Consider the following 13384-nt stretch of genomic DNA (forward strand, 5'->3'; position numbering starts at 1 on the left):
GTCAAAAAAGGTCCATGCTAACCTTGAGAGCATCATTGCTAGTGGTCAAAAAAGGTCCATGCTAACCTTGAGAGCATCATTGCTAGTGGTCAAAAAAGGTCCATGCTAACCTTGAGAGCATCATTGCTAGTGGTCAAAAAAGGTCCATGCTAACCTTGAGAGCATCATTGCTAGTGGTCAAAAAAGGTCCATGCTAACCTTGAGAGCATCATTGCTAGTGGTCAAAAAAGGTCCATGCTAACCATGAGAGCATCATTGCTAGTGGTCAAAAAAGGTCCATGCTAACCTTAAGAGCATCATCGCTAGTGGTCTAAAAAGGTCCATGCTAACCTTGAGAGCATCATTGCTAGTGGTCTCACTGGTGTTCCATGTAGACTACTCTGACAGATTTACTGTTGTACTGTGATGTACCTTTTTCTGGGAAACTAAAGTCCAACACATATCATTCATGTTCCTGCACGTAAACATAGATATTTAATTCAGTCAGGAAACACAGTCATCCTCTCTAACCCCTCCATTCAACCTTGTTGAAGAACTTGTTCCTTCAGCTTAGACGCATGGAAGCAGCTGTAGGCTACAGTGTAACATGTTGGCTCATCCTCCCACCTCTATTCCCAGGACCACCTCTCTAGATCCGTCTGCGCTTGGGTGGTCTTGTTTACATCCACAGCTTTCGCTCATGTTGTAGATCAGCTGTTTGTTAAGCAGCAACATCTGTTTTTATGCAGCAGTAGCTTTAAACTAAACTAGATTAGAGCAATGTGGAGGTTGGTTGGGAGAAACACAAGGGGCAAATATATTGATGAAAGAACAGAGCGTTAACAGTGACTTGGCCAGTCTGTAAAAAGCACACGCTGTGCCTTTTCATTTGATGCTGAATGTACTAAACCTGTAGGTGCATGCCACAGCTCTTTAACTGGCGCCCACAACTGAACAGTATCAGTCAGTTACGGGCGCAACTGAAGTAATCATGGAATTGCAGCACTGCCGACCAACATTAAAAGGAGTCAAAATATTCTGTCCTTGTTTTGTGGTTGTAATAGATCTGACCTGGAAACAACCATGTAGTTCAAGTGTAAATGGAGCAAAGCTAAAAATATGAAAGAATTGAGGATAAGAACATTAGGGAAAACTACTCTTTCAGTTACATTATTTCGATATGTATAAAACATTGTTGTTTTTGACAAGAAGTACATTTAAAGGGGCACCACTGAGGTTATTATTTCCATATACTTTCCTGAAAAGCTCCTCAGAAGATATACATATCTACATATTCCCTAGAGGCCTCATGCCTCTTGGTCTGAGAAACACTTCCATCATCTAGCTCCTCTCCCAAAGTGAACTCCTACGGTCATATGTCATCGCAAGCGTGAACTCCTGGTCCTGTCCCATAACCAAACAACCGGTCTGTAAGCAACTTCCATCAGCATGTTGACTCAAAACATTTCCCAGGGCAAAATGGATCTGGCGGTGGAGCACTACATTATTCATAGACACTGAGAAGAGCTCCATTCTCCGCAGACTTGCTCTAGAGGTCCCAGAAGGGAAACACAGAGAGAGCAAACTCCCTCCCCACTTTTCTAACTTTTCTCACTGCCCTACCCAAGTAAACACACACACACACACACACACACACACACACACACACACACACACATCACATCACATCACAGGAAGAATTCAAAACTTTGACGGCTCAGTGTGAGAGCAGGGGCAAATGAAAATGCCTTTCAGATTTCATCAAGTTGAGGTTGCCATCATCTAGAAAAGAAAGGTTACAGTAATTCCAGATTCTTATTTGAAGTTACTTGTTGCTTATTTTATTTCTTCCCAAGATTTCACCCTGCTAAAAGTACGTTGCCACTGTTGCCTTTCTGCTTACTATACAGAGTTCAGACCTCAAGTTCTGTTATTAATAGTTCTACAGAAACAGATGACACTGAATGTATTGTAAAATATGATTTCTGTCAATCCTAACATATGCAAGCCAATAAACAAGAAAGAAATACAGATGCAGATAAAATACAGGCCACTGGGCCACATAACTCCAACTGTTGTCAACAAAATGTACTGTTCATTTTCACAAAGCTGAAAAGCCATAAGTCTATTCACTCCATTGTACTCCAGCCAATTAGCAGCACCGTGAGAAATCATGGAGGTTCTCAGAAAATCTGACCACAAAGCCCGTCCATCCTCATATTACACCCAGCCAAGCCCTCCCCTCTGTGGAGACTGGGCATGAGTGAGGCTTTCAAACAAGAGCTCTGTTAACATGTACGTCTGCGTAATCCTCTCTTTGTCATCCTGATGTGTCATGAAGCCATTTCCCATCTTTCTTTTTTCCTCCCTCTCTACTTTAAATGAATCCCACATGTGGCCATGGAGGCCATAAAGGAGCCGTGTGTGAAGAATGCTCTTGGCCCAGAACATTATGGCCAGCTGACACACATCCAGGGCCTCTCGCTCACTCACTGTCTGCCTCCACCTCCCCCTCTCTCTCCCACACACACACACACACACACACATATAGAGTCTCTCACACTCATTCTCACGTTTCTCTATTATAACTTGCTACCATTGCGTCTTTCACATAGACCTAAACTCATATGGTTTTTTTTCTGTTGTACACACACACACACACACACACACACACACACACACACAGACACACAGACACACACACACACACAGACACACACACAAACACACACACACACACACACACAAACGCACAGACACAGACACACACAGAAAGCACACCCAGTCTGTATTGTTCCACATGCACTCTCCTTCTCTGTGGCAGTGTGCACTCCCGGCTCTCACACTCCTGGCTTTCCCTCCGGCTGCAGTCCCAAGGGATGGGCCTCGGCATCTGGATTTGGCCCCAAAGCTCTTTCCCAGAAAACAAGCATTCCCTTCACAGCGCCAACCAGCTACAACCTGTCATTCCCATCCCCTTTACCCCCACGCTCAACCACTCCCGCCAGCCACCACCACCATCTCAGCCACAGCCACACTTCCTCCCACACAATCTCCCCACAGCCTGCCTGCCACACTCTTCATTCCTCCTCACACTGGAAGAACAATACATGTATATTTGTGTTTGCTTTCATTTGGTTTACCAAAATATAAACCCTAAATTGTATCCTGTATGACTTTGAAATCAATATTCTTTAAAATATTCAAACCACTTGCATTACCTGTACACATTTTCATCATTCACCCATATAAAGGTTCCAGAATTCACCTAATGGTCAATTTTAAGACCCCACATGATCTTATGACCACATGGTCATCATTAGTGATTTTAGCCTATTTGTGGAAACCCTATAGATATCTACAACATGGCCATTAAAATCAATCACAGGAGAAAAGTGCTGTGTTTTAAAAGGTGTCATGGGGAAATGGTAGCAGTGTATAAAGAGATCCAGGCAGTTCGTGCTCTTTCAGAGCCATCTCTCTAAGTATCTCCCATTGGGAGGAAATACATTGGAGCTAATTGCCACTCCAAGGGAGATTGTGTCTGCAATGAAGGATCTTTATTTCCATAGCATCACTAATCCACTTCACTGTGGGAGGAGGTGAAGGGAGATGCCTTTTTTTGCCTGATGACATGATGTCGGGACCAGAGCTAACTCTTGCATTGGGAACGGGCTGAATTCCTGGCTGTTCTAAGACAGAACAATCGCTCTCCTCATCTCATTTTGAAGCACATTCCAGATGGCTCAACTTGCGTGGTTGCCCATTATCACTTCTGTACAAAAGTGGGTTTTGTGCAGAAAGGTGGACATTCATCTCCCCAATCATGACAAATCAGCCGTTACACTTCTGGCACCAAGCTAAGCAGATTACCGTCATATTCCACAACTTGTTCCTTGCAGCTAACAGACTCCAATTAACAAATCCCGCTGCGCACGTCTATGTGCTGATGGAGAATGGCTGTGACAAGTGGAGAAATTAAAGGTCTTGCATGTTAATCTGCCACACTGCCACAAACCAGGGCTGCTGTCAGATGGCTCCAAGGGAAACATATTCAAGACTCTAGCTACTGTGAGCACATCAACAATATTCTCACAAGAACAAGGGCAAAGGGCTGTTTTTCAGAGCGGAAACTCAGCTCACAAAGGGCTTTGGGCCAAAACAGACACCAAGAGAGAGCAAGACAGAAAGAGGATGGGTATAGAAAGTGAGTGATGCTGGCCTATCTCATATCTGACTGTCTGTTCTATTGATACTAATCACTACTATCAAGGTCTGATTTCCACATTAGTATAACATAACAATACTTGATACTAGATTCATGTCTATATCACCTGAAAAACATCAGTCAGAGAATTAGCTTGCTTTCATCAGTGCCAACTGTGCAATTGTTGGTGGGATCTTAGCTAGTTATCTCATGAAGTTAGACAAAACCGCTTAACTGCATCTTTAAATTCAAAATCAGTTTTACCGCTTGTTGCTGACTCATTTTGAGATGCATCCCCGGCCCGTGCTGGTTGAGACACGATCTCGGAGGCATTCCTTTGGTCAGGAGGCACTGTGATCCAGCCGTGGGTACCTGCTGGTTCTGGAAATGAAGTCCGCTATGGGCCTGGTTCTGGTGCTGACTGTGGTTTTTGTTTGCTTGTTGCTCCTGCTGCTGCTGCTGCTGTTGTTGTTGTTGTTGTTGTTGTTGTTTTTGTTGTTGTTGTTGTGAGGTGGCCTTACCCTGAGGCAAAGACATGAGGGAGCCCTGTTGCCCAATAGAGGTTCCAGCCTTAGGAGTGAACTGCAGCATGGGCTTGCTGTTGAGGACCTTGAGGTCTGTATAGTTAGAATTGTTGAATCCATTGCGCTTGAAGAGGCAGTTATTTCTGCCCTTGTTCTGCTTGATGCCGAGAGGGCTGTTGTGCTGTGTGGAGCACATTGTGGAGACCCCAGGTAGTTTATCTCCAGAGGGGAAGCCCCCTGCAGAGTGAGGGCCCAGGCCCAGGGACCAGCTGGCCTGGTGGTTCTGATGCGGGTGCCCTTGCTGGGGGTGGTGGAGCAGGACACTGGGCTGCAGCTGGTTTGCTGCCATCTGTTTAAGCTGCTCAGCATGAGAGAGCTCTGGCCAGCCCGCTATGGTTCTGGAGAGGCCAGCAGAGCCCTGAGATGTATGACCATGACTTATCTGTACCGAACCGTCCATGGAGAACGATGGGCCAGCTGAGGCAGGCCTGAGCTGTGGGGAGCCCTTAGACACCTGGCCAAAGTCGGGCGAGTACTCTGTCTTGATTGGTTTATCTAAGAGGGGACAAGGATTGGTCGAACCTGCTGAGCTGGGACGCCCCAACTCCAGATTAAAGGTGTCATCATGCTTGAGGATCTTCTCAAACTCCAGGTCATTCAAGGAGGGCACGGATTTGGTCAGCTCGTCAAAGAGCTCCTGGAGCTCAGGGTCGATCTGGCCTCCCCCTTCATCATGGAAGTCGAAGCCAATCATGCTAACGTCTGCTGAGGCCTGGCCACAGGTCTGCACCTCCACACACTCCTTCTTCATCTCCCTGAGGGTTTTGTTGAAGAGGTCGCTGCCCAAGCTGTGGGGCATCAGGGAGTGCAGAGCGTGGTGGCCCATGGAGGCTGAGCCTGGGTGATTATTCTGACCCCTGCTGGGCCCAAGAGCACAGGGCCCAGCCTGAAGACTTCCTGGATCCACACGGAGGCGTTTGAAGTCCCCTCCGGAAGTCCCACAAGATACGCCATTTTTCTTAAAACCAGAAGGGTGTCCTTCAATCTTTCTTCTCAATGACCCATGGACCTAAGGCAACAAAAAAGATGACAAAATTAGAATTCATCCAAATATGAAACAACACATTATATGTACAGTATGGTTTGCACACTAAAGTAAGTCACAGAGGACAAAATACTGAAAGAATGCCTCCTTGTACTTTCTTTGAACAAAGATCAATAGCCAGTCTATGCTGAAATGTGCCTGAAGGGACAGTAAGGCACGTGGCCTAGAACATCTCAGAAAATCACCTCTTATTTCATGTATTTTTCATCAGCAGTGACAAAAAAACTGTATCAAATCATCAGAGTAACTCATAGCACATTCATTGCCCATTTTGGCAGCATGACAGAGGTGGTTGGCACCAAACCCCTTGTCCAGCAATTAGCAAGTCTACATCATACATGCCCGCTGAGACAGTGAGTACATGGGGGTCTGAAAGTCCTGTCATTAGCTGAGGAAATTTGTATAGCAATCATAGAGATAGAACAAAGAAAGCTTTTCGTGCTTTCCACATCAATAATATTCCCTCTGTAGTCTCAGAGTAAAAATAGCAGTGCTTTCTTTGTGCATGTGTGTGTGTGTGTGTGTGTGTGTGTGTGTGTGTTTCATTCTGCTTATTATGTGTGAGAGGGGATTCAATTTCATTAAATTCATTCATTCATTGTCTTCTTCATCTCTTGATATAATTAGGTCAGGAAATAAGCATGCAAATATGAAAATTAGCTGACAGGAAACAAGTGAACATATGAGGCCCTGGTTGGCATACACAGCAAAATGTAATGCAGGAGGGATACAAATCAAAAGCCCTGTCCCTCATTATGTGCAATGGTATCCCTGAGCGTGTCTGGCTTTGAAAGTGAAGTGAAAGTAGTAGTCATCCTCAAAGGGCAGGGATTGACTGCTGCCTTCCTCCGCCCTCTCCTATTATTTAGCTAGTCTTGGAGTCCTGCTGCCTTCAGTAGACTGGAGGAGTAGTGGAGGAGTGGAGTATGCCATGAACTCCTGTTCTTGTTTACTGGTATGTGACCCTTCAAATGCAACCTTAGCTATCAGTGGAGCTTCCATTGTTTTCTGACCAAGAGGAGTGAGTGAGTAGCATGTTGGTTCAAGGATTCATCCACCATTAGAGTGCACATGATCTGCTCTTCTCTACACCTCCACCTGTCCACCATTAGAGTGCACATGATCTGCTCTTCACTACACCTCCACCTGTCCACCATTAGAGTGCACATGATCTGCTCTTCACTACACCTCCACCTGTCCACCATTAGAGTGCACATGATCTGCTCTTCACTACACCTCCACCTGTCCACCATTAGAGTGCACATGATCTGCTCTTCACTACACCTCCACCTGTCCACCACTGATCTCAGGCCTCAACTTCCCTAAGCTCTGCCTCACAGTTTGTACATATGGTCAGAGGCATTCTGATGTGTTGGTTAAAACTGGACATCTCCCATCAAGGTTCTGGACTTCAGTACCAAGTGACTTGGAGTATCATGACCTTGACATGGGCTAAGTCCCTGAACAGGACATCCTGAACATCAAAGACCCTAATCACCAGTGCCCAGTCTCACCAGCTGTTACAGCGGGAGGCATCCTTGGGAGGAGGTGGTATGTCTGAACTTTTCTTTTAGTGATTTCCCTTCTGGTCTTTGTATGCACATGTGGCTTTCTGCAGTGTGTGTTTGTGTGTTCTAAGGGTGGCAGATTAGGGTGAATGAAACCTAAGGCTTCAGATAGAGCAGCTGTTTTTGCGAGGAACACCCAACACACATCTAAGCTACTCTCCTTTACTCACATGTTTTCCACATTCCACAACACCTACAATCCAAATCTGAACCAGACCATTCCAAGTAACCAGACTCTTCATGAGAACTGTAAGCTCCACATGATATCAGGAAAGGATCAGTCACCAGGGATCCCTCCAATGAATGAGTAACTGTATGCTACAGCTTGGGGAAAATGCCTCTGATTTCCAGTGCACAGCACCAGTGCATTTCAAAGGAGTGACAGAAATGCCCGAGGTCTCTATGTGACAGCATTATTCTTTCATCGCCTACTTACTTAGTACTAGACATCCTTATCCTGAGGCCTAGCATTAAGTAGTGTTCAAAAAACGGAATTAATAAATCTAAAATATTAAAGCAGATAAAAACAGATATGTCAAAGCCAAGAATCAAAATGAGCTTAACACCCCAAAAATGACACAAGATTACATATAATTTTTCTACACTGCAGATGAGGTCGGATGTTATGTTTATTGAATGCTAATGTATGCCTTTGCATGTAAATGGTATCTTCAGGAACAGCATATTGGGTCGAGGTGGAAGTCTTAAAAACTCATTCATTTTCCTGGTGCAAGCCAGTGGCGCTCTCTATATTTGCCTAAAATCCCCATGACAAATCTAAGAGATCTAAAAATAGATTTTCTGATTAAGATTTAATGAGCCCAGAAAGTTGGGATCATGTTGAAAGTGACTCCTGACCAATCTGCCCTCTTAACAGGCAGAATGGGAGAGCTGGGTAGCAGTTTAGAGTACAGTAACAGTATAGATTTTGTTACAGTGTATTATTTCTACCATGTTCAATGTAACATACTGTGTAACAAACTACTGTATAATGCAAAACAGTTACTTTGTTCTTTCATATTGATATTGTGTGTGTTTGTGATAAGAAATGCTTGTTGCCAAAGGGCATGTTCCATCTGTAGAAGACAGTGGTGACTGTGGCGTTAGTGTAAAGTAAAGCAGGAGCTTTTTGGAGCTAGTGTCAAGTTTGCAGGGGAAATAGAACACCTGCAGTCACCACTGCATTAGTACAAGTGTTAATACACAATAATAATAATGCTCATCACCCGGAGAGCAGAAATACTCTTTTCTGATTGACTGGCGGGGTGGCTTTTAATTCTGAATAATGGGACACCTATGAAGTAGATCTGGTAAAAAAAAGTTTAATCGCCGTTCCATATCAATGCTTATGAATGGTGACTAGCCTATAACAACAATAGTAGGACGACGGTTGAGCCTGGAGGCAGGCTTCGCAAATCGCAACAATGGAATCAACTGTATCAACAAGCTAACTGTCCATGCTATCGCTGTTATAGGGCCTACGAAAGTTGTACAACAAGCTGAACTAGTGAGTTTCTTTTTAAACGGAACCACGTGTTTCCTTTACTTTACAGTGGCAACCGGGTGATAAGCGGGATAACGGCCTTCGAGGTGTGTCCAGTTATACGGAATTAATGGACTCGGGCAGAGGCCCCTCGCCCTCGTCCATTAATTCCGTATAACAGGACACCTCGGCGGCCGTTATCCCTAACTACTTAGACGCATGGTTCATGGTGACCATGAATAACTGAACTATTAGGCTACATATTAAAAGGTATATGATGATGATGATGATGACATCATTGTTCCTTTTAGAGAAACAGTACACCCAAAGATTATTTTGAGGTGTATAATAAGATTGCCTGCTGTGCCTTGGATGGAAATAGTCTTGGCAAACCAAATACAGCAACGGAAACTGCCTGCATCATTGTGTTCACGGAACACAAACACATTTGAGGTCACAGCTTCATTAATCTGTTAGACACAGTGGAGGATGGATATACAACTAGACAAAAGTCAGGGTTCCTTCTAAGCCTCACGAGTCAGCAAGACACTGAAACACCTTTTGAAAAGGCTTTATCTTCAAGCCCCACTGGTTGGCTTTCTATGTCCTCTCCACAAGAGGGAGAGAGATAGAGAGGGTGGGAGGATGGGAAGAGAGAGAGAGGGCGAAAGATCCGGAGAGAGAGAGAGAGAGAGAGAGAGAGAGAGCGAGAGAGAGAGAGAGAGAGAGAGAAGGCCAGCCATGGTGTGTAGGTCTCTGATTAGCCTGGGCACGTGCTGCCGGGCCTCCTCCTCCTCTTCCTCCTCCTCCTCCTCCTCACTGCAGAGGTGGGCTCCACCACTTCACTCTGCACTGCTCAGCACTTTGCCTCAGCACACTTCCTGACGGATTACTAGATTGATGCCAGGCCCCCGGGGAGAGGAGGAGGAGGATGAGGAGGAAGAAAGAGCAGGAGGGGAGGATCAGCGCCGAGCGAGAGCGGTGCAGGCAGGCAGGCAGGCAGGTTGCTGGGCGGGAGCTCCCCCGGGAGATGGCGGAGCATGATGATGAGAGCGCCTTTGAAGAGATGTGAGTTTACCGCACATCCGTGTTCAGGCGAAGCCCAACAATTAGAGCAGCCTTTCCTCACATTTACATTGTATCCACAGGCTCTGCTGTCTGGACTTAGCTAACTAAGCTAGAACTAGCGCCAGACAGCTGACAGCGCCACCCAAACCCTGGCAGAGGCAGCGGGTTTGTTCACAAGGAGCTTCAAGAGGCCGAGCACCCAAGGTCCACTCAACACGTCAGAAAACAGGAGACTGGCAACTACTGAGCTGTTCATTTCACAATGTTGCTTCTAGATTGTGAGATTTTACATGAAGAAAGAGACTGCACAGTACTAATATGGCGAGAAAACCAATTGAGAAGTCTAGCCAAAACTCAAAACTGCTGTGTAGTGACCAAAGCGTTGCAATAAAGGTTTCAATATTTCACAACAGTGGGAGGCAGCAGAAGACAAAAAAAGATTTCGAAAAGAGATAAGTAGCCAAGGACATTCATGGATGACTGAGAAGATAGCCATAAAGAACCACAGTTTCCTGCCATTATTCCAACATACAGTATCTAAAGCAGAGCCATGTGTAGTGTCTGGGTTAGGCCCTGAGGCAGGCCATGTTGTGGCACCAGTGACGAGGCTAGAGCAGATGAAGTGATGTCTGTCAACCTCCGCTGACATGTGTCACCTCAGCTCACATCACAGTGCTGGTGGAGCTCACCCAGGCTAGCGCTGCTGTCGCCTCACCTCACCTCCTCCTGTCACAGCCTCTCACACAGACACACACTGGCAGGCCAGAGCGACAGCGGGCACTGCAGAGTGGGGTGGCTCTCTCTCTCTCTCTCTCCTTTTCTCTCTCTCTTTTCACTCTCTCTCTTTTTTCCTCATCTCTGATGAGAACATTTGAAATTATATGATGACCTTCTTCAGGACTTTTAATGATTTCTGGGAGATAGGGATGCATCAATAAGAGGAGGAATGGGACTCACACCATGTCACATACTCTGTGCAAATTACAGAGAGGATTACAGTGACATTCAAATTGAAATGATCCCACTATGCTGATACATAGCAATACTATGATGATACCGGGATACCAAATGATACCATGTTTTCAAGTGTAGAAGATTAATGGCTATTTAAGTTTTTTTGTTTTTAATTTTCGTAAATCTGTTATTACTGATTATCCAATTTAGTGGCCCTTGACGTTTAGAGAAGACGATGCCACAAATATCCCTATAACCTTAACACAGATACATGGAAGGATATTCTACACACCTTGTCTATAGAATGCATCCCATGATCCCACACCCTGAATGATATATTCTGATTGTGGGTGTTTGACAACTCAATAGAGCTGCAAGATTTATTCAACTGACTGCATATTGCTGCCTAAACTATAGCTGACAACTGTCAAAGGCAGTCTTTTATGAACCGACCCCCTCCAATCTCCCCTTTACTGGTTCTGAAATACCACATAACAAGGAGTACAAGTGAACTGGGCCAAAAGGGAACAGAAGTCCCATGGTATCTGCCCCCTCTCACAATGGCAGGAATACAAAAAGAGTAGTGTTCCTCAGGTTAACTTAGCAACCACTTCCTGCTTTCCTCACACAAACTCACTCACACCCATGGCAAAGGCTGGTGTGCTGTTTCATTTCATTGTTACGAATGGAAACTTTTTTCCAAAAGAAAGAATGCTACAATAGATTCCCTTCTTTGTGTGTGTCTTGGAATTATGTCTTTCTTTCTTTCGTTCGTTCGTTCTGAGTGTATGCAAGTTTGTCGCTCCATCTTTTTCTGTGTCGTCCATGTTAATGTTTCTACGTGTACTCCTCCTGCTGTGCTGCTCTGTCTTCTTGGCTCGATCATTCTGTCTTGTCTCCTTTCCCATCTCCATCTGTCTTTCTATTAATGTCTCTCTCTTAATCTCCCCCCTTGCTCACTCTCACTCTCTCTCTCACTCTCACTATGGGTTGTCCATGTTAAAAGAGGAAAAAGAAGGAAACAGAAAAAGAGAGGAGGAGGAGGAGGAAGGGGGGGTGAAAGACCTCCCACTCTACCCCACCATCTTGGTGTTCAGAGCAAATGCTATGCAACCAGTCGGAGAGGCAGAAAGGCTTATGAGGGCTCCCCTGCCCATTCTGAAAGGGTTTCATTTAGTGGCAATAGTGACTCAAGTTCTCTCTCTGCTCTCTGAGCTGCTCCCAACCCCGGAGAGAGCAACAGATGGCTAGAGAGGAGCGAGACAGAGAGAGGGAAAGGGAGAGAAAGGGAGAGGTGCAAACAGGGACACTAACACAGAAACAGTGCTCAGCTGAGAGAGAGAAACAAAGATGTGGATCACATGTTTGAGAAATTAGGTAGAAAGAGAGAAAGAGAGAGAGAGAGAAAGAGAAGAAAAAGTTAAATGCCTAAAGAGACCCTTACCTTGTGAAGACTAAAAAATTGTGATTGATAATTTCTAAGATAGCATTTTAAGTAATCTGATATGTAAGTGGTAACAGAAGATATGCTTCATTCAGGCACACAGTCCACCAGGGGTCACTACGGCCTATGGCTGCCCTCTAATAGCCCAAGTTTCTGAATGTTAAACTGACACAGGGAAAATAATATATATTATTAATTAATTATATCACATTATAAGCAGTCCTGACTTAATTGGCATATTACGCTAATTACAGTGAAGCTTTGGGTATGAATGGGGCTCAGATTGCCTGGTTCTTTCATGATTGGATCTCTTTGAAGGGACTGAAAATAAGCATAGGAGATTGTTCACTCCTTTACTCTGTGACACATATTGGGCCTAACTTGCCATGTCATTACTTAGCAGCTTCATTTGGGTCTGGTATATAAATAGCTTGTAAGAGATGATCTTCAATCCACTATTGCTTGCACATTATCAAAAAGAAAACAAGAAGTTCTAAAAAAGAAAGTGACTATGTATGTCCATACATGGCCATTTCCATATGACCCTTTGGGCCTTTTCCCAGACCCTGAGCCTGCCTGGGACTCTGGCACCGGAAAAGGCCCATAAGAGGGGAACACATTGCCTTCCTGTTTTCAAAGAAGAGCCCTATGGCATGCAGGGCTATTCCCCGCTCCCCCACACATCATTTCCCTATCTTCAGCATCTGGCAACTTCTCACATGTGCAGATGTGACACACACACACACACACACACACACACACACACATACACACACACAAAGGCAACCACATACTCACACAGTTCATACCCATATGTGTACAAAACATGTACAAAATGTGCAAATTCACTCTCTAAAACCTACATTTGAACACACTCTCACACTTCCTAGCAGCGATGACTATACCCCTACATGTGTGAGTGCTGAGTATTCTGAAGCATGCGGCCATGAATATCTCCAGCCTTTCCCACACATAAAAAAAAATTCAAAGGCAGCAAATTCATAAAGCGGCCACGCCACTGCTGAGCAGGCTAGCGCTGACTCGGTATGCTG

The 13384-nt window shown here is 45.0% G+C and overlaps 1 protein-coding gene across 1 annotated transcript in view; it reads right to left on the reverse strand.

Annotated features, from left to right (window-relative positions):
* zmp:0000001236 (mastermind-like protein 2) overlaps positions 1 to 13384 on the reverse strand; it is a 29294-nt gene that overhangs the window by 2665 nt on the left and 13245 nt on the right. Inside the window, exon 2 of the mRNA XM_042063988.1 lies at positions 4451 to 5779. Within this exon, the coding sequence (XP_041919922.1) occupies positions 4451 to 5779 (1329 nt within the window). The remainder of the gene's footprint in view (positions 1 to 4450; positions 5780 to 13384) is intronic.

Source organism: Alosa sapidissima, chromosome 15, assembly GCF_018492685.1.
Source record: "Alosa sapidissima isolate fAloSap1 chromosome 15, fAloSap1.pri, whole genome shotgun sequence".
Lineage (NCBI taxonomy): Eukaryota > Metazoa > Chordata > Actinopteri > Clupeiformes > Clupeidae > Alosa > Alosa sapidissima.